The sequence below is a fragment of the Buteo buteo genome, chromosome 30 (genome assembly GCF_964188355.1).
Source record: "Buteo buteo chromosome 30, bButBut1.hap1.1, whole genome shotgun sequence".
Classification (NCBI taxonomy): domain Eukaryota; kingdom Metazoa; phylum Chordata; class Aves; order Accipitriformes; family Accipitridae; genus Buteo; species Buteo buteo.
Genome location: NC_134200.1, coordinates 2935742 through 2960957, shown reverse-complemented (window position 1 = coordinate 2960957; position 25216 = coordinate 2935742). Strand labels below are relative to the sequence as shown.

The 25216-nt window shown below is 68.2% G+C and overlaps 1 protein-coding gene across 1 annotated transcript; it reads left to right on the top strand.

Annotated features, from left to right (window-relative positions):
* The first annotated feature begins 807 nt into the window (after positions 1-807).
* Positions 808-25123, top strand: PACS1 (phosphofurin acidic cluster sorting protein 1). Its single transcript, XM_075018541.1, has 24 exons — positions 808-1061; positions 1660-1747; positions 2393-2482; positions 2563-2688; positions 2873-3014; positions 3881-3972; positions 4056-4127; positions 4227-4286; positions 5500-5660; positions 10224-10299; positions 10735-10800; positions 11337-11437; positions 12020-12155; positions 13398-13514; positions 14087-14190; positions 14964-15118; positions 15809-15919; positions 16092-16194; positions 17649-17691; positions 18217-18259; positions 18477-18609; positions 19131-19345; positions 20067-20180; positions 20563-25123. Exons 1-24 carry the CDS (start codon positions 814-816, stop codon positions 20673-20675), a joined length of 2709 nt encoding a protein of 902 aa, XP_074874642.1. The 5' UTR covers positions 808-813; the 3' UTR covers positions 20676-25123.
* Positions 25124-25216: the final 93 nt, after the last annotated feature.

Genomic DNA, 25216 nt, shown 5'->3' with positions numbered 1-25216 from the left:
TGTCCCCAGGTTGTGTCCTTGTGTCCCCACCACTCCCAGACTCTGTCCCCCCTGTCCCCACCAGCTCCAGCCCATGTCTCCAGGCTCTGTCCCCAGGCCCTGTACCCTTGTCCCAGGTTGTGTCCCCATCCCCATGTCTCCAGGCTGTGTCCCCGTGTCCTGCCATGTTCCCACCAGCCTCAGCCCATGTCCCCAGGCTGTTTCCCCACACCAAGTCCTCATGAGCCCTAGGCTGTGTCCCCAGTGTCCCCAGGCCATGTCCGCACCAGTCCCTGTCCCCCATGTCCCCACCATCCCCAGGCTGTGTCCCCATCCCCATGGCTCCAGGCTGTGTCCCAACGCCATGTCCCCCCCCGGCCCTGTCCCCATGTCCCCCCCCCGGCCCTGTCCCCATTTTCCCCCCTGGCCCTGTCCCCCCGTGTCCGTCCCCGTCCCCACCATCCCCGTGTTCCCCCAGTGACGCTCCTCGCTCCGCCTCCCCCTGCGGGGTGGGCGTGGCCAGCTCCAGCACCACCCAATTAGCGCCTGGGAAGCGGGTGGTGGGCGGGGCCGAACCAGCGAGCGGGCGGTGGGCGGAGCTCCCCTTTCCGCAGTGGGGCGGGGGTGGGGGGTGGGGGGGGGCACGGACAGATCGGACCAATGAACGCCGCGGGTGGGCGGGGTCTGGACCCAACCCCGCGCGCGGGGCGGAGCCTTCCCGCCGGCCTTCGAACTCTAACCAATGAGGAAGCAGGCAACGGGGCGGGAGCCAATGAGGAAGGCGGGGGCGTGGCCGGGCGCGCGCGGCGGCGGCGGCGGCGGCGGCGGCGGGCGATGGCGGAGCGCGGCGGCCCCCGCGGCCCCCCCGGCCCGGCCCCGCCGCCCGCGGCCTCCCCTCAGCTCCCCCCGGCCCCGGCCGGGCCCCCCCCTCCCACCCCCGGGGTCGTTCCCCCCCCCGCCGCCGCCACCGCCACTCCCCCGGTTCCTACCGCTACCGGTACCGGCGGGCCCGGCCGGCCGGTGCAGATGAACCTGTACGCGACCTGGGAGGTGGACCGGAGCTCGCCCAGCTGCGTGCCCAGGTGAGGGGCGGGTCCTCCCGGGACACCCCCGCTTCCCCTACGGCCCCCCCCCCCGGGACACCCGGGATACCCCTGTACCCCCCCCCCGGTTCCCCTCCGGTCCCCCTCTAGGGACAGCCGGCGTACCCCTGTATCCCCCCAGGGACACCCGGTCCCCCCCCGGGACACAACCGGTCTCTCCCCGGTCCCCCCCCGGGACACCTCCGGTCCCACCTCGGTGCCCCCCAGGGACACCTGGGACACCCCCGGTCCCCCCCCAGGGACACCCGGGGTCCCTCCCCGGTCGTCCCCCCCGGGACACCCGGTCCCCCCCAGGACCCCCGGGACACCCCCGGTTCCCCCCACCGGTACACCCGGTCGTCCCCCCCCCGGGGAACTCTGTAGGGATGGGGGGAGGGGGGCACCACCCTGCTCGTAACCCCCCCACCCCATTAACCTCCCCTGGGGGGGGCTGATACCTCCCCACCCACCCACCACACTCCACTCATCTTCCCCGTGACCCCCCCAGAGTGACACCACCCCCCCCGCTCTGTCCTCCCCCCACTATTGACTCCCCCCCCCCCCCAAATTATTGTGACCCCCCCCCCGCCCCCCCCAGACTGTTCAGCCTGACGCTGCAGCGCCTGGTGCTGGTGCGGGAGGTGGCCAAGGACCTGGGCTCCGTCGTCATCGCCGTCAAACTGCAGGTGAGGGGGGGCACGGGGGGGCATTGGGGTCCTGGGGGGGGGTCCTGAGGGTCCCCTGGGGTGCTGGGTGTCGGGGGTGGGGGTTGGGGGGGGCAGAGAGGGTCCTCTAGGGGTCCTGGGGGGTGGCAGGTTTTGGGGGTTGGGACGTTTGGGGGGGGGTATTGGGTGTCAGGTCTTGGGCGCTGGGTCCCTGAGGGTGGGAGAGGGTGCTCTGGGGGTGAGGGAGGGGGTCCTGGGGTGAGGGTGGGGGTCCCAGGCCTTGGGTGCTGGGACCTTTTTGGGGGGGGGTGGACCCTGGGGGTCAGGGGGGATACTGGGGTGGTGTGGGGGAGTCACAAGGGGTGTCAGGTCTTGGGTGCTAGCACCTTTTGGGGTAGGGGAGGGTGCCCTGAGGGTCGGGGGGGGTCCCAAGGGGGTCTTGGGTGCTGGGACCCTTTTGGGGGGTGGACCCTGGGGGTCAGGGGGGGGCCTGGGGTGGTGCAGGGGGGTCCCAAGGGGTGCCAGGTCTTGGGTGCTGGGTCCCTTTGAGTGGGGGGGGTGGACCCTGGGGGTCAGAAGGTGCCTGTGGGGTGGGGGGGGGTCCCAAGAGCCCCACCCTCCACCCTGGGGGGGGGGAATTTACACACACACACCCCCCCCACCCAGGGCTCCAAGCGGATCCTGCGATCCAACGAGATCCCGCTGCCGCCTGGCGGCTCCCCAGAGACCGAGCTCCAGCTCACCTTCTCCCTGCAGGTAAAGCACCCTGACCCCCCCCCCCCATAGGTGCTCTCCCCTATATAACACCTTAAATAACCCCCCCGTCTACGCCGCAGTACCCCCACTTTTTGAAGCGGGACGCCAACCGCCTCCAGGTGATGCTGCAGCGGCGGAAACGCTACAAGAACCGAACTTTTTTGGGTTATAAAACCTTGGCCGTGGGGCTCATCAACATGGCGGAGGTGGGTGCTAAGGGGTGGGGGGGGTCAGGGTGGGGGGTTCAGGGTGCTCTAACGCACGGCAGGGGTGTTGGCGGGACAGCGTTCACCGGGTGCCGTGGGTCACTCCCTGCTGTGGGGCGGTGGTGGTGTTCCTTCCCCCCCCCCCAAAATTTGGGTGCTCTGTTTTTACCACCCCCACCCATAGGTGCTGCAGCACCCTAGCGAGGGGGGGCTGGCGTTGGTGCTGCACCGGGCGGTGAAGGACGCAGCGGTGCCGGTGGCCGAGATCCGGGTGAATTCGCTTTCCAGCCAGCCCATCGATCACGAGGCCAAGGGCAAGCTCTCGGGTGAGGCCCCGGGCACCCATGGGTGCTGGTTTGGGGGGGCGGCGGGGGGGAGCATCGCTGGGTGCTGGGGCAACGTTGGGTGCTGGGGAGGGGATGGAAAAACCAGGGATCTGCAGGTATTGGGGATGGAGGGGTGTCTCTGAGAACACCCGTGGGTGCTGGGTGTATCTGTGGGTGCTGGGGGGGCACCTTTGGGTGCTGAGACGCCAATGGGTGCTGGGGGGGGGCGCAGAGGAGCCTGGGGCACATGTGGCCCCGTGGGTGTCCATAAGAGCTCTCATGGGTGAAGGAAGCATTTCTGGGTATGGGGAGCACCCTTGGGTGCTGGGGGGCCACCCTTGGGTGCTGAGACACCACTGGGTGCTGGGGGGGGTAGAGGAGCCTGGGGCATGTGTGGTCCCAGGGGTGTCCATGAGAGCACCCGTGGGTGAAGGGAGCATCTGTGGGTGTGGAGAGCGCCCGTAGAAATGGGGAGCACCCTTGGGTGCTGGGGGGGCACCCTTGGGTGCTGAGACACCACTGGGTGCTGGGGAGGAGGGGGTAGAGGAGCCTGGGTCTCATATGGTCCTAGGGGTGTCCGTGAGAGCACCCGTGGGTGCGGGGAGCACCCATGGGGTCAGGCGGCACCTTTGGGTGCTGGGGGGCACCCAGGAAGGGGGGGGACATGCACCGACGGGGCGACGCGGGTGCCAGCAGGGGAGGTGACGGTCACCTGCAGCCACTGGGGAGTAGGGGCACCCATGGGTGCAGAGAAGCAACAAAGGTTTAGGACCCCCCGTGGGCACGTGGGGAGCACCCTGCCGAGCCGAGCACCGGGGGGGGCACCCCAGGGACCCCCACCTTTGGGTGCTCTCCCGCCCCCCCAGATCGCTCCCCCGACATCGACAACTACTCGGAGGAAGAGGAGGAGAGCTTCTCCTCCGAGCAGGAGGGCAGTGACGATGCCCTGCACGGCCAGGTGGGTGCTGGGGACCCCCCCCTTCCCCACCCTTGGGTGTCACCACGGGTGCCCCCCCCCAACCTGTCACCCATGTCCCCCAGGATCTCTTTTACGAGGAAGAGGAGCTGCCCAAGGTGAAGAAGACGCGGAGGAAGCTGATGGCCTCCACCCGGGTGAGTTGAGGGGCGGGGGGCTGTGGGTCCCCCGCAGGGGGTGCTTGGGTGCTGGGGGGGGCACCCACAGGTGCCCCTGACCCCCCCGTGTCCCCGCAGCAGCCCAATATCAAGCAGAAGTTCGTGGCCCTGCTGAAGCGGTTCAAGGTGTCAGAGGAGGTAGGAGCACCCGTGGGTGCTGCGGGGGGGGCACCCCGGGGACAGGGTGACAGGGGGTGGCACTGGGTGACAAAGGGGCGCTGCGGGGGGTGACACAGGGTGGCAACGTCAAGGGGGCAACACGGGGTGGCACAGAGGTGGGGGGGTGGCACGGGATGGTAGAGGGTGACGCAGGGTGACGTGGGGGTGGCACAAGGTGACGTGTAGTGGCATTGGGTGGGGGGGTGGCAGGGGGTGGCACGGGGGTGGTGGCGGTGGCAGGGGGTGACACAGGGACACTGGGCTGGCGGAGGGTGGCACTGGGTGGCACGGGGCTGCGGGAGGTGGCAGGGGGTGACATGGTGACACGGAGGTGGCAGGGCTGGTGGGAGATGGCACTGGGTGGCACTGGGCTGGCAGGAGGTGACAGGGTGACACTGGCAGGGGTGGCACTGGGTGACACGTTGATGGCAGGGCTGGCAGGAGGTGACATGGTGACATGGGGATGGTGATACTGGCAGGGGTGGCACAGGGACAGCAGGAGGTGGCATGGTGACGCAGGGCTGGCAGGAGGTGACATGGTGACACTGGCAAGGGTGGCACTGGGTGACACAGGGACAGCAGGAGGTGACACGGTGACACAGGGCTGGCAGGAGGTGACATGGTGACACTGGCAAGGGTGGCACTGGGTGACACAGGGACAGCAGGAGGTGACACAGGGCTGGCAGGAGGTGACACGGGGATGGTGGGACTGGCAGGAGGTGACATGGTGACAGTGACGGCAGGGGTGGCAGGGGGTGATGTGGTGACACTGGCAGGGGTGGCCCTGGGTGACACAGGGGTGGCAGGGCTGGTAGGAGGTGATGTGACACGGGGATGGTGGGACTGGCAGGAGGTGGCACTGGGTGACACAGGGCCGGCAGGAGGTGACATGGTGATAGCGATGGCAGGGTTGGCAGGAGGTGACGTGGTGGCACTGGGTGACACGGGGCTGGCAGGGCTGGCAGGAGGTGACACGGGGATGGTGGGACTGGCGGGAGGTGACACGGCGACGTAGGGATGGCAGGAGGTGACGTGGTGACAGCGACGGCAGGGCTGGCAGGAGGTGACAGGGTGACGCGGGCGGTGGGGTTGGCAGGAGGTGGTACCGGGGGATGGCGACGGCAGGGCTGGCCGGCGGCGCCGGTGCCGGGGTGACCCTCGGTGTCCCCCCGCGTCCCCCCCGGTGACGCAGGTGGGCTTCGGGCTGGAGCACGTGTCCCACGCCCGCATGCGGGAGGTGGCCGAGGACCTGGACGAGCTCTACGACACCCTCGAGATCTTCAACCCCAGCGACAGCGGCGCCGACCTCGACGACACCGACAGCGTCCTCAGCACCCCCAAACCCAAGCTGCGGTGAGGGGGGGGCGCCCGAGGGACCCCCCCACCCCGGGGGGGGCACCCTGGGGTGGGCACCCCGGGGTGGCCCCCGTTTTGGCCTGGCTCTGGGGTGGGACCTTCTCCGGGTGAGGGACGGGGCTGGTGTCACCTCCCTCCCACTCCCCCCCCGGGCGACTCTCTGTCCCCGCGTCCCCACGTCCCGGTGCCACCAGATCCCTGGGGCTCGTGTGTCCCAGTGTCCCCAGTGTCCCCATGTCCCGGTGCCACCAGCATCCCCATGTCCTAGTGTCACCAACGTCCCCATGTCCCAGTGCCACCAGGGCCCCCCCCGTGTCCCCACGTCCCAGTGCCACCAGATCCCTGTGGCTCGTGTGTCCCAGTGTCCCCATGTCCCGGTGCCACCAGATCCCTGTGGCTCGTGTGTCCCAGTGTCCACAGTGTCCCCATGTCCCAGTGCCACCAGATCCCTGGGGCTCGTGTGTCCCAGTGTCCCCAGTGTCCCCATGTCCCAGTGCCACCAGATCCCTGGGGCTCGTGTGTCCCAGTGTCCCCAGTGTCCCCATGTCCCGGTGCCACCAGCATCCCCATGTCCTAGTGTCACCAACATCCCCATGTCCCAGTGCCACCAGGGCCCCCCCCGTGTCCCCACGTCCCAGTGCCACCAGATCCCTGTGGCTCGTGTGTCCCAGTGTCCCCATGTCCCGGTGCCACCAGATCCCTGTGGCTCGTGTGTCCCAGTGTCCACAGTGTCCCCATGTCCCAGTGCCACCAGATCCCTGGGGCTCGTGTGTCCCAGTGTCCCCAGTGTCCCCATGTCCCAGTGCCACCAGATCCCTGGGGCTCGTGTGTCCCAGTGTCCCCAGTGTCCCCATGTCCCGGTGCCACCAGCATCCCCATGTCCTAGTGTCACCAACGTCCCCATGTCCCAGTGCCACCAGGGCCCCCCCCGTGTCCCCACGTCCCAGTGCCACCAGATCCCTGTGGCTCGTGTGTCCCAGTGTCCCCATGTCCCGGTGCCACCAGATCCCTGTGGCTCGTGTGTCCCAGTGTCCACAGTGTCCCCATGTCCCAGTGCCACCAGATCCCTGGGGCTCGTGTGTCCCAGTGTCCCCAGTGTCCCCATGTCCCAGTGCCACCAGATCCCTGGGGCTCGTGTGTCCCAGTGTCCCCAGTGTCCCCATGTCCCGGTGCCACCAGCATCCCCATGTCCTAGTGTCACCAACGTCCCCATGTCCCAGTGCCACCAGGGCCCCCCCCGTGTCCCCACGTCCCAGTGCCACCAGATCCCTGTGGCTCGTGTGTCCCAGTGTCCCCATGTCCCGGTGCCACCAGATCCCTGTGGCTCGTGTGTCCCAGTGTCCACAGTGTCCCCATGTCCCAGTGCCACCAGATCCCTGGGGCTCGTGTGTCCCAGTGTCCCCAGTGTCCCCATGTCCCGGTGCCACCAGCATCCCCATGTCCTAGTGTCACCAACGTCCCCATGTCCCAGTGCCACCAGGGCCCCCCCCGTGTCCCCACGTCCCAGTGCCACCAGATCCCTGTGGCTCGTGTGTCCCAGTGTCCCCATGTCCCGGTGCCACCAGATCCCTGTGGCTCGTGTGTCCCAGTGTCCACAGTGTCCCCATGTCCCAGTGCCACCAGATCCCTGGGGCTCGTGTGTCCCAGTGTCCCCAGTGTCCCCATGTCCCAGTGCCACCAGATCCCTGGGGCTCGTGTGTCCCAGTGTCCCCAGTGTCCCCATGTCCCGGTGCCACCAGCATCCCCATGTCCTAGTGTCACCAACGTCCCCATGTCCCAGTGCCACCAGGGCCCCCCCCGTGTCCCCACGTCCCAGTGCCACCAGATCCCTGTGGCTCGTGTGTCCCAGTGTCCCCATGTCCCGGTGCCACCAGATCCCTGTGGCTCGTGTGTCCCAGTGTCCACAGTGTCCCCATGTCCCAGTGCCACCAGATCCCTGGGGCTCGTGTGTCCCAGTGTCCCCAGTGTCCCCATGTCCCAGTGCCACCAGATCCCTGGGGCTCGTGTGTCCCAGTGTCCCCAGTGTCCCCATGTCCCGGTGCCACCAGCATCCCCATGTCCTAGTGTCACCAACGTCCCCATGTCCCAGTGCCACCAGGGCCCCCCCCGTGTCCCCACGTCCCAGTGCCACCAGATCCCTGTGGCTCGTGTGTCCCAGTGTCCCCATGTCCCGGTGCCACCAGATCCCTGTGGCTCGTGTGTCCCAGTGTCCACAGTGTCCCCATGTCCCAGTGCCACCAGATCCCTGGGGCTCGTGTGTCCCAGTGTCCCCAGTGTCCCCATGTCCCAGTGCCACCAGATCCCTGGGGCTCGTGTGTCCCAGTGTCCCCAGTGTCCCCATGTCCCGGTGCCACCAGCATCCCCATGTCCTAGTGTCACCAACGTCCCCATGTCCCAGTGCCACCAGGGCCCCCCCCGTGTCCCCACGTCCCAGTGCCACCAGATCCCTGTGGCTCGTGTGTCCCAGTGTCCCCATGTCCCGGTGCCACCAGATCCCTGTGGCTCGTGTGTCCCAGTGTCCACAGTGTCCCCATGTCCCAGTGCCACCAGATCCCTGGGGCTCGTGTGTCCCAGTGTCCCCAGTGTCCCCATGTCCCGGTGCCACCAGCATCCCCATGTCCTAGTGTCACCAACGTCCCCATGTCCCAGTGCCACCAGGGCCCCCCCCGTGTCCCCACGTCCCAGTGCCACCAGATCCCTGTGGCTCGTGTGTCCCAGTGTCCCCATGTCCCGGTGCCACCAGATCCCTGTGGCTCGTGTGTCCCAGTGTCCACAGTGTCCCCATGTCCCAGTGCCACCAGATCCCTGGGGCTCGTGTGTCCCAGTGTCCCCAGTGTCCCCATGTCCCAGTGCCACCAGATCCCTGGGGCTCGTGTGTCCCAGTGTCCCCAGTGTCCCCATGTCCCGGTGCCACCAGCATCCCCATGTCCTAGTGTCACCAACGTCCCCATGTCCCAGTGCCACCAGGGCCCCCCCCGTGTCCCCACGTCCCAGTGCCACCAGATCCCTGTGGCTCGTGTGTCCCAGTGTCCCCATGTCCCGGTGCCACCAGATCCCTGTGGCTCGTGTGTCCCAGTGTCCACAGTGTCCCCATGTCCCAGTGCCACCAGATCCCTGGGGCTCGTGTGTCCCAGTGTCCCCAGTGTCCCCATGTCCCAGTGCCACCAGATCCCTGGGGCTCGTGTGTCCCAGTGTCCCCAGTGTCCCCATGTCCCGGTGCCACCAGCATCCCCATGTCCTAGTGTCACCAACGTCCCCATGTCCCAGTGCCACCAGGGCCCCCCCCGTGTCCCCACGTCCCAGTGCCACCAGATCCCTGTGGCTCGTGTGTCCCAGTGTCCCCATGTCCCGGTGCCACCAGATCCCTGTGGCTCGTGTGTCCCAGTGTCCACAGTGTCCCCATGTCCCGGTGCCACCAGCGTCCCCATGTCCTAGTGTCACCAACGTCCCCATGTCCCAGTGCCACCAGGGTCCCCCCCGTGTCCCCACATCCCAGTGCCACCAGATCCCTGGGGCTCGTGTGTCCCAGTGTCCCCAGTGTCCCCATGTCCCAGTGCCACCAGATCCCTGGGGCTCGTGTGTCCCAGTGTCCCCAGTGTCCCCATGTCCCGGTGCCACCAGCATCCCCATGTCCTAGTGTCACCAACGTCCCCATGTCCCAGTGCCACCAGGGCCCCCCCCGTGTCCCCACGTCCCAGTGCCACCAGATCCCTGTGGCTCGTGTGTCCCAGTGTCCACAGTGTCCCCATGTCCCGGTGCCACAGCATCCCCATGTCCTAGTGTCACCAACGTTCCCATGTCCCAGTGCCACCAGGGCCCCCCCCGTGTCCCCATGTCCCAGTGCCACCAGTGTCCTCCCTGTGTCCCCATATCACTGTGTCCCAGTGCCACCAGTGTCCCCCTGTGTCCCCCTGTCCCAGTGCCACCCATGTCCCCCAGTGCCCCCATGTCCCTGTGTGACCAGTATCCCTGTGTCCCCATGTCCCCGTGTCCCAGTGCCACCAGTGTCCCCCTGTGTCCCAATGTCATTAGTGCCCTCCCATGTCTTAGTGCCATCAGTCTCCCCTATGTCCCCATGTCCTAGTGCCACCAGTGTTCCCTCTCCGTCCCTATATCCCCACGTCCCAGTGCCCCTGTGTCCCCCTGTCCCAGTGCCACCCATGTCCCCCAGTGTCCCTGTGTCCCAGTGCCACCAGTGTCCCCCTGTGTCCCCATATCCCAGTGTCCCCACGTCTTAGTGCCTGCCACCAGACCTCTGTGTCCCCGTGTCCCAGTGCCACCAGTGCCCCTGTGTCCCCCATGTCCCAGTGCCACCCATGTCCCCCAATGTTCCCAGGTCCCAGTGTGACCAGAGTCCCCCCTATGTCCCCATGTCCCAGCGCCACCAGTGCCCCCCCTGCTCCCTATATCCCTGTGTCCTAGTGCCACCAGGCCCCCGCCGTGTCCCCATATCCCAGTGCCATCAGTGTTCCCTGTGTCCCCATGTCCCAGTGCCCCCAGTGCCCCCGTGTCCCCGTGTCGTCCCCCCCCCGGTGCCATCGGTGTCCCTTGTCCCCACAGCCCCTTCTTTGAGGGTCTCTCGCAGTCGAGCTCCCAGACGGAGATGGGCAGCCCGGGGCGCGAGGGGCCCCCCCCGGTCAGTGGAGGCAGGGGAGGCACTGGGGTTACTGGGAGCACTGGGAGGGCTACAGAGGGGGGGTCTTCCAGCCCCTTATGGGGGCACTGGGGGGGTTATGGGGGTGTCTGGGGGGGCTATGGGGGGGGCAGGGGGAGTTATTGGGGGTTTTTAGGGGGTTGGGGGAGCTCGGGGGGGGGGTGAGGTGGCTCCTGGGTTTGGGGGGCTTTGGGGGGGGCTGGTCCTGGAAGGATTGGGGGGGCCTTTGGGGTCTGGGGGGGCCCTGGGTTAGGGGAGCTTTGGGGATTTAGGAGGGGGCTCTGGGAAGGTTAGGGGAGAGCCCTGGGGGAGGGGGTTAGGGGGTCCTGGGAGGGTTAAGGGGGAGTTTGAGAGTTTGGGGGGGGCAGGCATTTGGGGGGGGAGCTGTGGGGTCAAGCACACTCATTCTCCCCCCAGGCAGAGGCCGGGGCCAAGGGCGGGCGCAGACCCCCCGAAGATGGGGGGCAGGACCCCGAGGGGCTGGTGAGGCTCCCCCCGAGACCCCCCCCAAGCCCGCACCCCCCCAAGGGCATGTGTCACCCAGTTACAGGGTGTCCCCATCCCAACAGCACCTGGTTGTGGGGTGTGTCCCCCCCCATCCCAATGCCACCCAGTTCTGGGGTGTCCCCCACCCCATTCCACTCCGTTGTGGGGTATCCCCCCCCAGCACCACCCAGTTATGGGCTATTCCCCCCCACCCCAATGCCACCCAGTCTTGGGGCATTCCCCATCCCAGTGCCCCCCAGTTGTGGGGTGTCTCCCACCCCATCCCCCCCTCTTTTGGGGTATCCCCCCCAGGCCCCCCCAGTTATGGGGTATCCCTATCCCAACAGCACCCAATTATGGGGTGCCCCCCACCTTAATGCCACCCAGTTAGGGGGTGCCCCCCAATCTTTCAGTATCCCCACCCTGCTGCCACCTGGTTTTGGGGTATCCCCCACCCTGCTGCCACCCATTTGTGGGGTATCCCGCCCTCAGTTTTGGGGTTCCTGCAGCTCCCCCTTGTGTCCCATACCCAGGATTCCCGGGGGGACCCTGAGCCCCTGCCTGAGCCCGGGGGGGTCCCCGAAAAGCTGAAGACCCCCCTGAAGGGCAGCAAGGGGGAGGTGGCGTCACCCAGGTGAGGGCACCCCAGGGTGGGGGTCAGGGTCCTACAGCACCCCAACCTGGGGAGGGGGAGATTGGGGGTCCCTGGGGGGTGGGGGGGGTGTTGGGGTTCAGGGGGGTGATTTGGGGTCCCTAGGTGGGGATGGACAGGGGATTCTGGGCAGTTTTGGGGTCCCTAGGAGGATTTTTGGGGTCCCTGGGGGGGATATTGGGGTCCCTGGGTGGGGAACAGGGGCTTCTGGGCAGTTTTGGGGTTCCTAGGAGGATTTTGGGGGTCCCTGGGTGGTTTGGGGGTCCCTGGAGGGGGTGTCGGGGTTCTTGGGTGGGAATATTGGGGTCCCTGAGTGGGAATATTGGAGTCCCTGGGGGGGACAGGAGGTTCTGGGCAGTTTTGGGGTCCCTAGGAGGATTTTTGGAGTCCCTGGGGGGGTATTGGGGTCCCTGGGGGGAACATTGGGGTCCCAAGGGGATTTGGGCTCGGGGGAGGGGGTCAGGGTTTGGGGAGGGCTGGTCTCCCTGGGGGGGTCCTGGGCTCTCTGGGGGGTGGGATATTGGGGTCCCTGGGGACGCGGGGGTGCAGCGGGTGTGGCCGCAGGGCGGAGGGGGGGGCCCCCCCCGGTCGGGGCCGTCGGGGGACCCCCCTGCGGGAGCGGCAGCTCTCCCGGCCCCTGGGCGAGAGGAACAACAGCTCCGACAGCGAGCGCTCCCCCGACCTGCCCCACGGCACCCAGGTGACACCCGCCGGGGGGACACGGGGGGTACCGGGTGGGTGGGGGGACGCTGGGGGACGTGGGGACACTGGGGGCTGATGGGGGATGTTGGGACACTGGGGGGCATGGGGGGGCGTGGGGACACTGGGGGCTAATGGGGGGGACATGGGGACACTGGTGACACTGGGGGTTATGGGGGGACATGGGGACACTGGTGACACTGGGGGATGTGGGGATACTGGGGGACATGGGGGATGTTGGGACACTGGGGGGTATGGGGGGACAGGAGGACACTGGGGGCTCATGGGGGACATGGGGACACTGGGGGGTATTGGGGGGACGTGGGGACACTGGGGGGCATGGGGGCACATGGGGATACTGGTGATACTGGGGGGTATGGGGGGACGTGGGGACACTGGTGACACTGGGGGATGTGGGGATACTGGGGGACATGGGGGACGTTGGGACACTGGGGGGTGTGGGGGGACATGGGGACACTGGGGGTTATGGGGACACTGGGGGTTATGGGGACACTGGGAGCTAATGGGGGATGTTGGGACACTGGGGGACATGGGGACACTGGTGACACTGGGGGATGTGGGGATACTGGGGGACATGGGGGATGTTGGGACACTGGGGGGTATGGGGGGACAGGAGGACACTGGGGGCTCATGGGGGACATGGGGACACTGGGGGGTATTGGGGGGACATGGGGACACTGGGGGGCATGGGGGCACATGGGGATACTGGTGATACTGGGGGGTATGGGGGGACGTGGGGACACTGGGGACGTGGGGACACTGGGGGCTAATGGGGGGGACATGGGGACACTGGTGACACTGGGGGGTATGGGGGGACATGGGGACACTGGTGACACTGGGGGATGTGGGGATACTGGGGGACATGGGGGACGTTGGGACACTGGGGGGTGTGGGGGGACATGGGGACACTGGGGGACATGGGGATACTGGGGGTTATGGGGACACTGGGAGCTAATGGGGGATGTTGGGACACTGGGGGACATGGGGACACTGGGGGGTATGGGGGGACATGGGGACACTGGTGACACTGGGGGATGTGGGGACACTGGGGGGCACGGTGACACTGGGGAGGGGGGGGCATGGAGCCACCAGGGGCCACCCACAGCACCCCGTGCCAGTCCCGTGGGGGCAGCGGTGGTGATGGGTGCCCCCCCCACCCACGGGTGCTCCCCCCACCCACGGGTGCTCTCCCCCCCACCCACGGGTGCTCTCCCCCCCCCAGGTGCCCCCCACGGTGCCGCGGCGGGCGGTGTGGGAGCAGCTGGGTCAGGCCCTGGGTCCCGAAACGGGGCTGCCCGAGAGCGTCCTCCTCGTCAGCACCAGCGAGTGGCAGGGACAGGTCGGGGGGGGCACCCATGGGTGGGGGGGGGGCACCCATGGGTGGGGGGGAGCAGCTTACGGGTGAGGGGGAACCCCTGGGGGACAACCTGCTGCGGGGTAGGAACCTGGGGGTTGGTACCCGTGGGGTTTGGAGAGCATCGGGGGGGGGCACCCATGGAGGGGGGGGGCACCCATGGGTGGGGGACAACTCGTGAGGGTGGGAGGGGTAGGCACCCGGGGGGTGGCACCCGTGGGTTTGGAGAACATCTTGGGGAGGGGGGGGCTGATGGGTGCTCGCCCCCCCACAGTGGGGTGGGGGGGTCAGTGGGTGATGGGTGCCCCCTGCAGTGGGGTGGGAGGGTCAGTGGATCGTGGGCGCCCCCCCACAAAGTAGGGGGGGTCAGTGGGTGATGGGTGCCCCCTCCCAGTGGGATGGGGGGGTCAGTGGGTGATGGGTGCCCCCCTGCAGTGGGACTGGGGGGGTCAGTGGATGATGGGTGCCCCCCCACAAAGTAGGGGGGGTCAGTGGGTGATGGGTGCCCCCCCACGGTGGGGTGGGGGGGTCAGTGGGTGACGGGTGCCCCCCCGCAGTGGGTGGGGGAGCTGCTGCAGGCGCAGGGGCAGGCGCTGGTGGGCACCGCGGGGGGGGAGCTGCAGGCCGTGCTCTCCGCCGTCCTCACCCGCATCCAGAGATTGTGAGTGACCCCCCCACCCACCCCCCCACCCCGGTGCACGCTTGTGTCCCCCCCGGGTCCCCTCATGTCCCACTGAGGCCACACGTGTGTGTGTGTGTCCCGTTCTCCTGTGTCCCCCCACAGCTGCTCCCAGCACCCACAGCTGTGTCGTGTGTCCCCCCCCCATCCTGGGGGTCCCCACCACCCAGGGGTGCTCCTGCCACCTCCCCTACCCCATGGCCCCCCTGAGGCCCCCCCCATGGGTGCTCCCCCCCATGGGTGCCGCCCCCCCCGCCATGGGTGCTCCCCCCCCCCCGTGCCTCCCCTGGGACACACCCCACCCTGCCCCATGCCCACTCAGGGGTGTCCCCCCACCCATACCTCCCCCACCCACTCAGGGGTCTCCCCCCACCCATAACCCCCCCCCCCACTCAGGGGTGTCCCCCCACCCATACAACCCCCCAAGGGTCTTTTGCCCCCCCCAACCCCACCCACCCAGGGGTGTCCCCCCACCCAGGGGTTCCCCCCACCCATGGGTGTCCCTCCACCCATACACCCCCCCCAGGGTCTTCCCCCCCTCCTGAACCCACCCGAGGGTTCCCCCCACCCATACACCCCCCCCACCCAGGGGTCTTCCCCCCCCCCCAACCCCACCCACCCACCCAGGGGTGTCCCCCCACCCAAGGGTCCCACCCCCCTGGGGGCACCCCCATCCCCTGCGTCCCCCTCCGCGGGTGCCCTGAGGGGGGTGTCTGTGTCCCCCCCACCCATACGCGTGTGTGTCCCCCCCCCAGCTGCAACTGCTCGGCGCTGCCCCCCCGGGCGCTGAAGGTGGTGGCGGTGGGTGGCGCTGGGTACCACAGCACCCTCCTGCGCTGCTTCGTCCGGCACCTGGGCGCCAAGAGCCCCGAGTGGCTGGGGTACCTCCGCTTCCTCCTCGTGCCCCTCGGTACGGCACCCACGGGCGTCCACGGCACCCGTGGGGGCGTCCGCGGCACCCACGGGGACACTCACAGCACCCGTGGGTGCCTGACAGTCACCCACAGCACCCACGGGGCATTCACGGCGCCCGCGGGTGCCCCACCGGCACCCACAGCACCCACGGGGTGTTCATGGCACCCACGGGGGCGTTCACAGCACCCACAGGTGCCCGACGGGCTCCCATGGCACCCACGGGGGTGTTCACGGCACCCACAGGCGCCCCACAGCACCCATGGGGTGTTCATGGCACCCACGGGCTCCCATCGCACCCACGGGGCATTCACGGCACCCGTGGGGCGTTCACAGCACCCCTGGGTGCCTGACAGGCACCCACAGCACCCACGGGGGTGTTCACGGCTCCCACGGGTGCCCGACGGGCTCCCATGGCGCCCACAGGGCATTCACAGCACCCATAGCACCCACGGGGGCATTCACGGCACCCACGGGCACCCCACTGGCACCTACAGCACCCACGGGGTGTTCATGGCACCCACGGGGACACTCACAGCACCCACGGGTGCCCAGCAGGCACCCATAGCACCCACGGGGCGCCCTCAGGGGCTTTAACGGGGGGGGGGTGTCGGTCTGACGCCCGGGACAGGCGGGTGCCGTGTCCGGGGGTCCCTGCCACCCCCCCGTCACCCACTGTCACCCGCAGGCACCCACCCGGTGGCGCAGTACCTGGGCTCGGTGGACGGGCGCTACGGGGCCGCCTTCCTCGACCCCCCCTGGCGGGAGCTTTTCGGGCGCAGCGAGCCCCCCCCCACCGGTAAGCGGGCACCCAGCACCCACGGGGGGGCCACCCACCCATCGCCACTCGAGGGGGGGACACCCCCTGTGGGAGGGGGTCCTGGGGAGGGGGGGTCACCCATGGGCGGGCGGCCTCGTGGGGGTTTGGGGGGGGGCACCCATGGGTGCTGCCCCCCCCCGGGTGCCCGCAGAGCCCTTCAACGTGGTGGGCCGGATCCTGTCGTACGTGGCGGGTGCTGGGGCCACCCACCTGCTGCCGGTGGCCGAGGCCATGCTCACCTGCAAGCACAAGTTGTGAGTGGGGACGGGGACCTGGGCCACGGGGACGTGGGACACAGGAGTGGGTGGCGTGGGGATGTGGGACACGGGGATGTGGGATGCAGGGGTGTGGGACAGGGTGATATGGGACAGGGGGACGTGGGACATGGGCATATGGGACACGGTGACGTGGGACAGGGTGACATGGGACACGGGGATGTGGGACAGGGTGACACAGGGACGTGGGATATGGGGATGTGGGACACGGGGTTGTGGAACACGGGGACATGGGACACAGGGATGTGGGACAGGGTGATGTGGTACAGGGGGACGTGGGACATGGGCATATGGGACAGGGGGACGTGGGACACAGGGATGTGGGACAAGGTGATGTGGGACAGGGTGACACAGGGACGTGGGATATGGGGATGTGGGACATGGGGTTGTGGGACACGGGGACATGGGACACAGGGATGTGGGACCGGGTGACAGGGACATGGGGATGTGGGACATGGGATGTGGGGACATGGGACACAGGGATGTGGGACACGGTGACGTGGGACAGGGTGACACAGGGACGTGGGATATGGGGATGTGGGACACGGGGACATGGGACACAGGGTTGTGGGACAGGGTGATATGGGACATGGGGATGTGGGACACAGGAATGTGGGACATGGGATACGGGGACGTGGGATATGGGGATGTGGGACACAGGAGTGTGGGATGTGGGACATGGGGATTTGGGATGCAGGGGTGTGGGACACAGGGACGTGGGGACATGGGATATGGGGACGTGGGACATGGGGACATGGGACACAGGGATGTGGGACATGGGGACGTGGGACATGGGGATATGGGACACAGTGACGTGGGACATGGGGATGTGGGACAGGATGATGTGGGACACGGGACAGGGTGACGTGGGATACGGGGATGTGGGACACAGGGACATAGGATACGGGGACATGGGACAGGGTGACGTGGGATACGGGGATGTGGGATACAGTGACATGGGACACAGGGACGTGGGACACAGGGATGTGGGACACGGGGACAGTGGTTGGGAGGGACAGTGACACGGGACACGGGGACAGTGGCATGGGACAAAGGGATGTGGGACACGAGGATAGCATTGGAGGGACAGTGACGTGGGACACGGGGACGTGGGACACCGGACATGGGGACAGCGGTGGGGGGACGGTGACGTGGGACACGGGGATGGCGACACGGGACACGAGGACACAGGGATGTGGGATGGGGGGCGGTGACGTGGGACACGGGGACGGGGACGTGGGACACGGGGACGTGGGACACGGGGACGTGGGACAGGGGGACGGCGACAGAGGCCACGGGGACGTCGGTGCGGGGACACGAGCGCGAGACGTGGGCGCCGGCGTGGGGGCGGTGGGGGGGGCCGGGGGTGACGCTGGCGCGGGGCAGTGGCGCGGGGGGACGGGCCACCCCTGACGTCCCCTCTCTGTCCCCAGCCCGGACGAGGACTCGTTCCAGAAGTTCGTGCCCTTCGTGGGGGTGAGCCTGGCGCGGGTGACACCGGGGCCGGGGGGCACTGGGTGACACTGGGGGGGCGCTGGGTGACGCTGGGGAGAGGGACCAGGTCAGGGGTGACACCAGCGATGGGGACGCAGCCCCTGGGGGCACGGGTGGGCGGGGTGGGGGGACCTGGTGGCACTGGGTGGCACTGGGGGGGGACACACACACCCCCCTTGTCCCTGGGTTGGGGTGACACCGGGTGACATTGGCCATGGGGACGCCGTCCCTGGGGCAAGGGTGGCACTGGGGGGGGGACTGGGTGGCACTGGGGTGGCACTGAGGTGGGGGGGACCTGGTGGCACTGGGTGACACAGGGGTGGCACTGGGGGGGGGGACCTGGTCCCTGGGTTGGGGTGACACCGGGTGACATTGGCCATGGGGACGCCGTCCCTGGGGCAAGGGTGGCACTGGGGGGGGGGGACTGGGTGGCACTGGGTGACACGGGGGTGGCACTGGGGGGGGGGTCCCCAGAGTGTCCCCTTCAAGCTGCACCCTTCCCCGCAGGTGGTGAAGGTGGGGCTGGTGGAGGACCCCCCCGCGGCTCCCGGTAGGTGGGTGCCCCCCCCGGGGCACCCTGGGGTGCTGTCACACACCCCCCCCCAATGTCCCCACTGTGCTCCTGTGTGTGTCCCCCCACCCAAGGGGGGGCACCCTGGGGTCCTCCCCCCACCCAAGGGGCACCCTGGGGTCCTACCCCCACCCAAGGTGGGGGGGGGCACCCTGGGGTCATGGCCCCCCCCCTCCCCGAGCGGGTGCCCCCGCAGGTGACGGGGACGAGGTGCCCACCCTGAGCCTGGCGGTGCCCTCCACCTCCCCCCCGGGGGGGGCCGGGGTGCCCCGCGAGGCCGCAGCCACCCCCCCGGCGTCACCCTCCATGGCCGCCGCCAGCACCCCGGGGTGAGCACCCCTGGGACCCTTGGGGGGGGCACCCATATATCTGGGGGGGGGGACACCCGGTTGCCTGGGTGGGGGGCACCCATAGGATTGGGTCTTGGGGGGGGGGACACCCACATGTCTGGGTCCCTGGGTGGGGGGGCACCCATATACCTTGGTCTTGGGGTGGGGGGAGCACCCAGATGTCTGGGTCCTGGTGGGGGGGGGTACCCACAGGCCTAGTTTCCTGGGTGGGGGGCACCCATACAATTGGAGCTTGGGGGGTGGGGGGCACCCACATGTCTGGGTCCTGGGTGGGGGGAGGCACCCATATATCTTGTTTCCTTTGGGGGGGCACCCATATACATGGGTCTAGGGGTGGGGGGGCACCCACATGCCTAATTTCCTGGTGGGGGGGCACCCATATGCATGGGGTTTTGGGGGGGGGAGCACCCATATACCTTGGTCTTGGGGGTGGGGGGGGCACCCAGATGCCTGGGTGTCCCCCGTGTCCCCCCCCCAGCCAAGGTGTCCCCCCCCCGCAGCTCCTCGGGGGACGCGCTGGGGCTGCAGGTGGATTACTGGGGGGCACCCATGGGTGCCGAGCGTCGGCGCGAGGGGGAGCGGCGCGAGGGGGGGGCCAAGACGAGCCTCCGCGGGACCTTCCGCTCCCTCCACGTCTCCCGCCTGCCGGGGGCCGGGGACCCCCCCGGGAGCACCCTGGCCATGACCCTCGTCACCCGCGAGAAGAACAAGAAGGGTGAGGGGGGGCACCCTTGGGGGGGGGGCACCCAAGGGTGGGTGTTGGGGGGTGGTGGGCACCCAAAGGTGGGGTTTGGGGGTGTTAGGCACCTAAGGGTGGGTGTTGAGGGGGGGGCACCCAAGAGTGGGGGGTGGGGGGCACCCAGGGGTGGGTGTTTGAATGGGGGGGGGGAGTGGGCACCCAGGGGTGGGTTTTGGGGGGTATTGGGCACCCAAGGGTGGGCACCCAGGGGTGGGTGTTTGAATGGGGGGGGGAAGTGGGCACCCAGGGGTGGGTTTTGGGGGTATTGGGCACCCAGGGGTGGGTGTTTGAATGGGGGGGGGAAGTGGGCACCCAGGGGTGGGTTTTGGGGGTATTGGGCACCCAGGGGTGGGTGTTTGAATGGCGGGGGGGGGGAGTGGGCACCCATGGGTGGGTGTTGGGGGGTTTGAGCACCCAAGGGTGTGTTTTGGGGGGATTGGGCACCCAAGTGCAGGCATTGGGGCGGGGGGCACCCAAGGGTGGGTGTCAGGGGGGGGACACGGGACACGGCACCCAGGGGTGGGCGTTGAAGGGATCGGGCACCCACTGGTGCTGGTGGGACTGGTGTGGGTGTCACAGGGCGGGCTTCGATGGGGCGGGGGGGACACCCCGTACCACCTCTGTCCCTCGGGGAGGGGCTGTCACCCAGCGCCGTGGGTGCCCCCCCCCCAACCCCCCCCCCCACGGGTGCCGGCAGTGCCCACCCTGTTCCTGAGCAAGCGCCCGCGGGAGCCCGACTCCAAGAGCCTGGTGGTGGACGGCATCACCCGCCTCATCTGCTCCCCCCGGCAGCCCCCCGCCCTGCTCACCGGTGGGTGGGGGCACCCATGGGGGGGGGGGAGTACCCCAGGGTGGGGGGCACCCGAGGGTGGGGGGCACCCAGGGATGGGGGGCGAGCACCCAAGGTTGGGGGGGGAGACCCAAGGGTGAGGGGGAGACCTAAGGTTGGGGGGGGGGCAACCAAGGGGGGGGAGCACCCAAGGGTGGGGGAGAGCACCCAAGGGTGGGGGTGCCTGGGGGGGGTCTGTTTTCCCCAGGGTGGGCACCCATGGGTGTTGGGGGGGGGGTGTCCTCCAACTCTTGCTTTCCACACTAACCCCATGGGTGCCCTGGGGGGGTGTCTGCTGGGTGCTGGGTGCCGGGGGGGGGGTGAGGGGGGGGCGTGGGGGTCCCACGGGTGCTGTCTCCCACAGTGACGGTGGACGGCACCCAGTGGGACGACATCAAGTTCTTCCAGCTGGCGGCGCAGTGGCCGTCCCACGTCAAGCACTTCCCCGTCGGCCTCTTCGGCACCAAAGCCCCCTGAGCGCCCCCCACCCCCACCCATGGGTGCCCCCCCCCATCTATTGGGGGGGGGTCACCCTGCTGGGACGCCCGCTCCTTCTGCAGCTTTACCCGGCCGTGGGCACCCACGGGTGCCGGGGGCCGTCCCCAGTGCCATTCACTCCAGGTGCACCCATGGGTGCTGGGACCCCCCCCAACCCCCTGTGAGCGCCCCGCGGTGCCAGCCGCACCCCCACGCCGCCCCCCCCCACCCTGCAAGCACCCCTGGGTGCCAAGACCCCCCCCAAGTGCCACCGCCACCCACCCTGCAAGCACCCCTGGGTGGCAGGACCCCCCCCCAGTGCCAGTGTCATCCATCCCAAGAGCACCCGTGGGTGCCAGGACCCCCCCCCCCAGTGCCACTGCCACCGGCCCCTGGGCACCCACGGGTGCCAGGGCCCACCCCTAAACGCCGCTGCCCCCCACCCATGGGGGTCGGGGACCCTCCTCGTGCCAACGCCGTCCACTCCAAGCGCACCCGTGGGTGCTGGGAACACTCCAGTGACACTTTTACACACACCCCCCCGCCCAAGACCACCCGTGTGCTACTGGCACCCACCCCTGGGTGCCGGGACCCCCCCCCAGTGCCAGCGCCATCCATCCCAAGAGCACCCGTGGGTGCCGGGACCCCCCCCCAGTGCCTCTGCCACTGGCTCCATGAGCACCCGTGGGTGCTGGGACCCCCCCAAACACCACTGCCACCCACCCTGCAAGCACCCCTGGGTGCCGGGACCCCCCAAGCACCACCACTGCCCACCCCCCAAGCACCCGTGGGTGCCGGGACCCCCCCCCAGTGCCTCTGCCACCGGCTCCATGAGCACCCCTGGGTGCTGGGACCCCCCCAAGCATCACCACCGCCCCCCCCCGAGCACCCATGGGTGCTGGCACCCCCGTGTGCCCCCCCCCCCATTGCAAGGGCCTGGCACCCATCTCCGTGCCAAACCGGGGGGGGGGAGGGGCTCAGCGCCCTGACCCCCACCTCAGCACCCACCCCTCCCCCGCCTCGCCCCCCCACCCCCACCCATCCTCGTGCCAAAATGGGGGGGGATGGGACACCCACCCAGCCCCCTGCCCACCCCCAGCTTGGGCCCAGCCCCCCCCCTCCCCCCGCCAGGCACCCAGTGCCCCTCCCCCACCCCCACCCTTGGGTGCGTGGGGGGAGGGGCGGCCCGTGGGTGTCAATAAACGAGCGTGAGAGCGTGAGAACGGCTGCTGGGAGCGCCCCTCCCCCACCGCGGGTGCCCGGACACGCGTGTGACGGGGGAGGGGGGGATGCGCGCGCACACGGAGGGCACGCGCCTCGCACGCGCGTCACGTGTGTCGCACGCGCCTCGGACGCGCTTTGCACGCGCTTCTCGGGCGCCGGCACACGCCTCGCACGCGCCTCAGGCCTCGCGCACACGTCACACCTCGCGCGTGCGTCGGCCGGCACGCGGCTCACGCATCACGCGTCGGACACGCTTTGCACGTGCATCGCGGGCACCGGCACACGCCTCGTACGCGCCTCAGGCCTCGTGCACGCCTCTTGAGCCTCGCACACGCATGGCGTGTGCTTCACACGCGCCTCACACACACGTCACCCCTCGCGCGCGCGTCAGCCGGCACAGGGCTCACACACGTCACACGCCTCGGACATGCTTTGCACGTGCATCTTGGGCACCGGCACACGCTTCACACGCATCGCACACGCCTCAGGCCTTGTGCACGCCTCTTGGGCGTCGCACACAGATCACGCCTCGCACACGCATCAACCAGCACACAGCTTGCACGTGTGTCACGCACATCACACGTGTCACACACACCTGGGACACACTTTGTACGTGCATCTCAGGCACCGGCACATGCCTCGCACACGTGTCGAACACGCCTCAGGCCTCGCACACACCCCTTGGGCCTCACACGCACATCACACACACCTTGCACACATGTCACACCTCACACACCTTAACCAGCACACAGCTTGCACACGTGTCACGCATCGCACACGCCTCAGGCCTCGCACACGCCTCGCGCACACCTCCTGGGCCTTGCACGGGTATCGCACACGCCTCGCACGGGTATCGCACACGCCTCGCACACACGACACACCTTGCGTCAACCGGCACATGGCTCGCGTCACACGCGTCACATCTCGCACACGCCTCGCACACGCCTCAGGCTTCGTACATATGTCACGCACACCTCGCACACACCTCACACGCCTCTCACACTGCGCACACACCCCTCTCAGGCCTGGCAGACGCCTCACACGCCTCGCACGTGTGTCACACCTTGCACGCGCTTGTGTGCCTTGCTCACGCCTCTCAGAAGCCTCGCACGCACACCTCAGGCATCTCCTCGTGCCTCGCACGTGCCTCTCAGGCATTGCACACACGTTGCACGCATCTCAGGCCTCGCACACGCATTACACACACCTTGCACATGCCTTAGGCCTGCACACACCTCACACTCGGACACCTCACAGACCTCGCACACGCCTCGCACGTGTCGTGCACATCACATGCGTCACGCGCCTTGCACGCACCTTGGATACGCTTTTCACGTGCATCTCGGGCACCGCCACACGCCTCGCACACCACTCAGGCCTTGCACACGTGTTGCACACACCTCGCACATGCCTCGCACACGCCTCTTGGGCCTCACATTCCTCTCAGGCCTTGCACACACATCTCACACGTCTTATAAACCTCACATGCCTCGCACACGTGTCACACCTTGCACACGTGTTGCACGTGCTTCCTCACATCTCAGAGGCCTCACACACGCCTCGCACATGCGTCTCAGGCCTCGCACGCACCTCAGACACAGCACACGCCTTGCACACGCCTTCCTTGTGCATCTCAGAGGCCTCGCACACGTGTCATACACCTAACACGCCTCGCACATGCACCTCCGGCTTCTCCACATGCTTCACACACGTGTCCTACGCCTCGCACACACGACGGACGTTCCACATGCATTGCACACGCATCGGATCTGCTTGACATGCCCGTGCTTGAGCAGCACACGTGTGCCACAGGCCGTCTTGCACACCCCATCGCTCATGCATCCCTGTGTGCCCCTTGGTGCTTGCACGTTGCACATGCATGGCAGGCTCATTGCACACCCCTTATGCACACCAGTCGTGCTCCCCCCCCTTGCTCATGGCTGCACACATATGACGTGTGTGTTGCACACCCAGTGCTCACAAAGCATGCAAGCCTCGTGCACACCTGGCGCACCCGGGTGCTGGCACGTTGCACGACCAGGGCTCACACCTTGCACGCCTGTTGTGCAGTAATTGCGGGGCCACAGCCCACGCCTTGCAACCTCCTTGCACACCCCTTGCACAGCCATCGCACAACCCTTAAAGACATGTTGCACCCCCCCTTGCATGCCCGTTTACCCTGTTGCACACCCCTTAAACACGCTTTGCACGCCCCTTGTACCTGTGTTGCACGCCCATTACACCCCCTTAAACACACCTTGCACCCCTGTTGCACCCCTCTTACATTCCCCTTGCACGCCTATTGCACCCCCCTTAACACCCCTTGCATCCCTGTTGGTCACCTGTTGCGTTCCCCTTGCACACCCTTTTGCACCACCATTGCACACGCCTTGCACCCCCTTTAAACACACCTTGCATCCCCGTTGCACCCTGTCGCACGCTCCTTGCACCCCTCCCTTAAACCCCTGTTGCACACCCCTTGCACCCCCGTTGCACACTCCTTGCAACCCCGTTAAGTGCATTTTGCACGCCCCCCTTGCACAACCCTTAAACACCCCTTGCACCCCCATTGCACCCCCTTAAACACCCTTGCACCCCCGTTGCACACTCCTTGCGACCTCGTTAAACGCCCTTTACACACCCCTTTGCACACCTTGCACCCCTCTTAAACACCCCTTGCACTCCCCTTGCCCCCCTGTTGGTCACCCGTTGCATTCCCCTTGCACACCCCTTGCACCCCTGTTCCACGCACTTTGCCCACCCCTTTGCATGCCTGTTGCACATTGGGCACCTTGCACCCCCCCTTGCACCCCCGTCGCATGCTCCTTGCGACCCCATTGAACGCGCTTTGCACACCCCTTGCACGCCCATTGCACCCCTGTTGCACACTTTGCACCCCCCTTAAACACCCCTTGCACCCCTGTTGGTCACCCATTGCACCCCCGCTGCACACTCCTTGCAACCCTGTTTAAGTGCATTTTGCACGCCCCCTTTTATGCCCGTTGCACACCCCTTGTACCCCTTGCACAACCCTAAACATCCCTTGCACCCCCGTTGCACGCTCCTTGCGACCCCATTGAACGCGCTTTGCACACCCCCTTGCACGCCCATTGCACCCCTGTTGCACTCCTTGCACCCCCCTTGAACACCCCTTGCACCCCTGTTGGTCACCCGTTGTACCCCCCTTGCACACCCTTTTGCACGCCCGTTGCACACTCCTTGCCCCCCCCCGAAACACCCCTTGCACGCCCGTTGCCCCCCGTTGGTCACCCGTTGCACTCCCCTTGCACACCCCCTTGCACGCCCGTTGCACACCC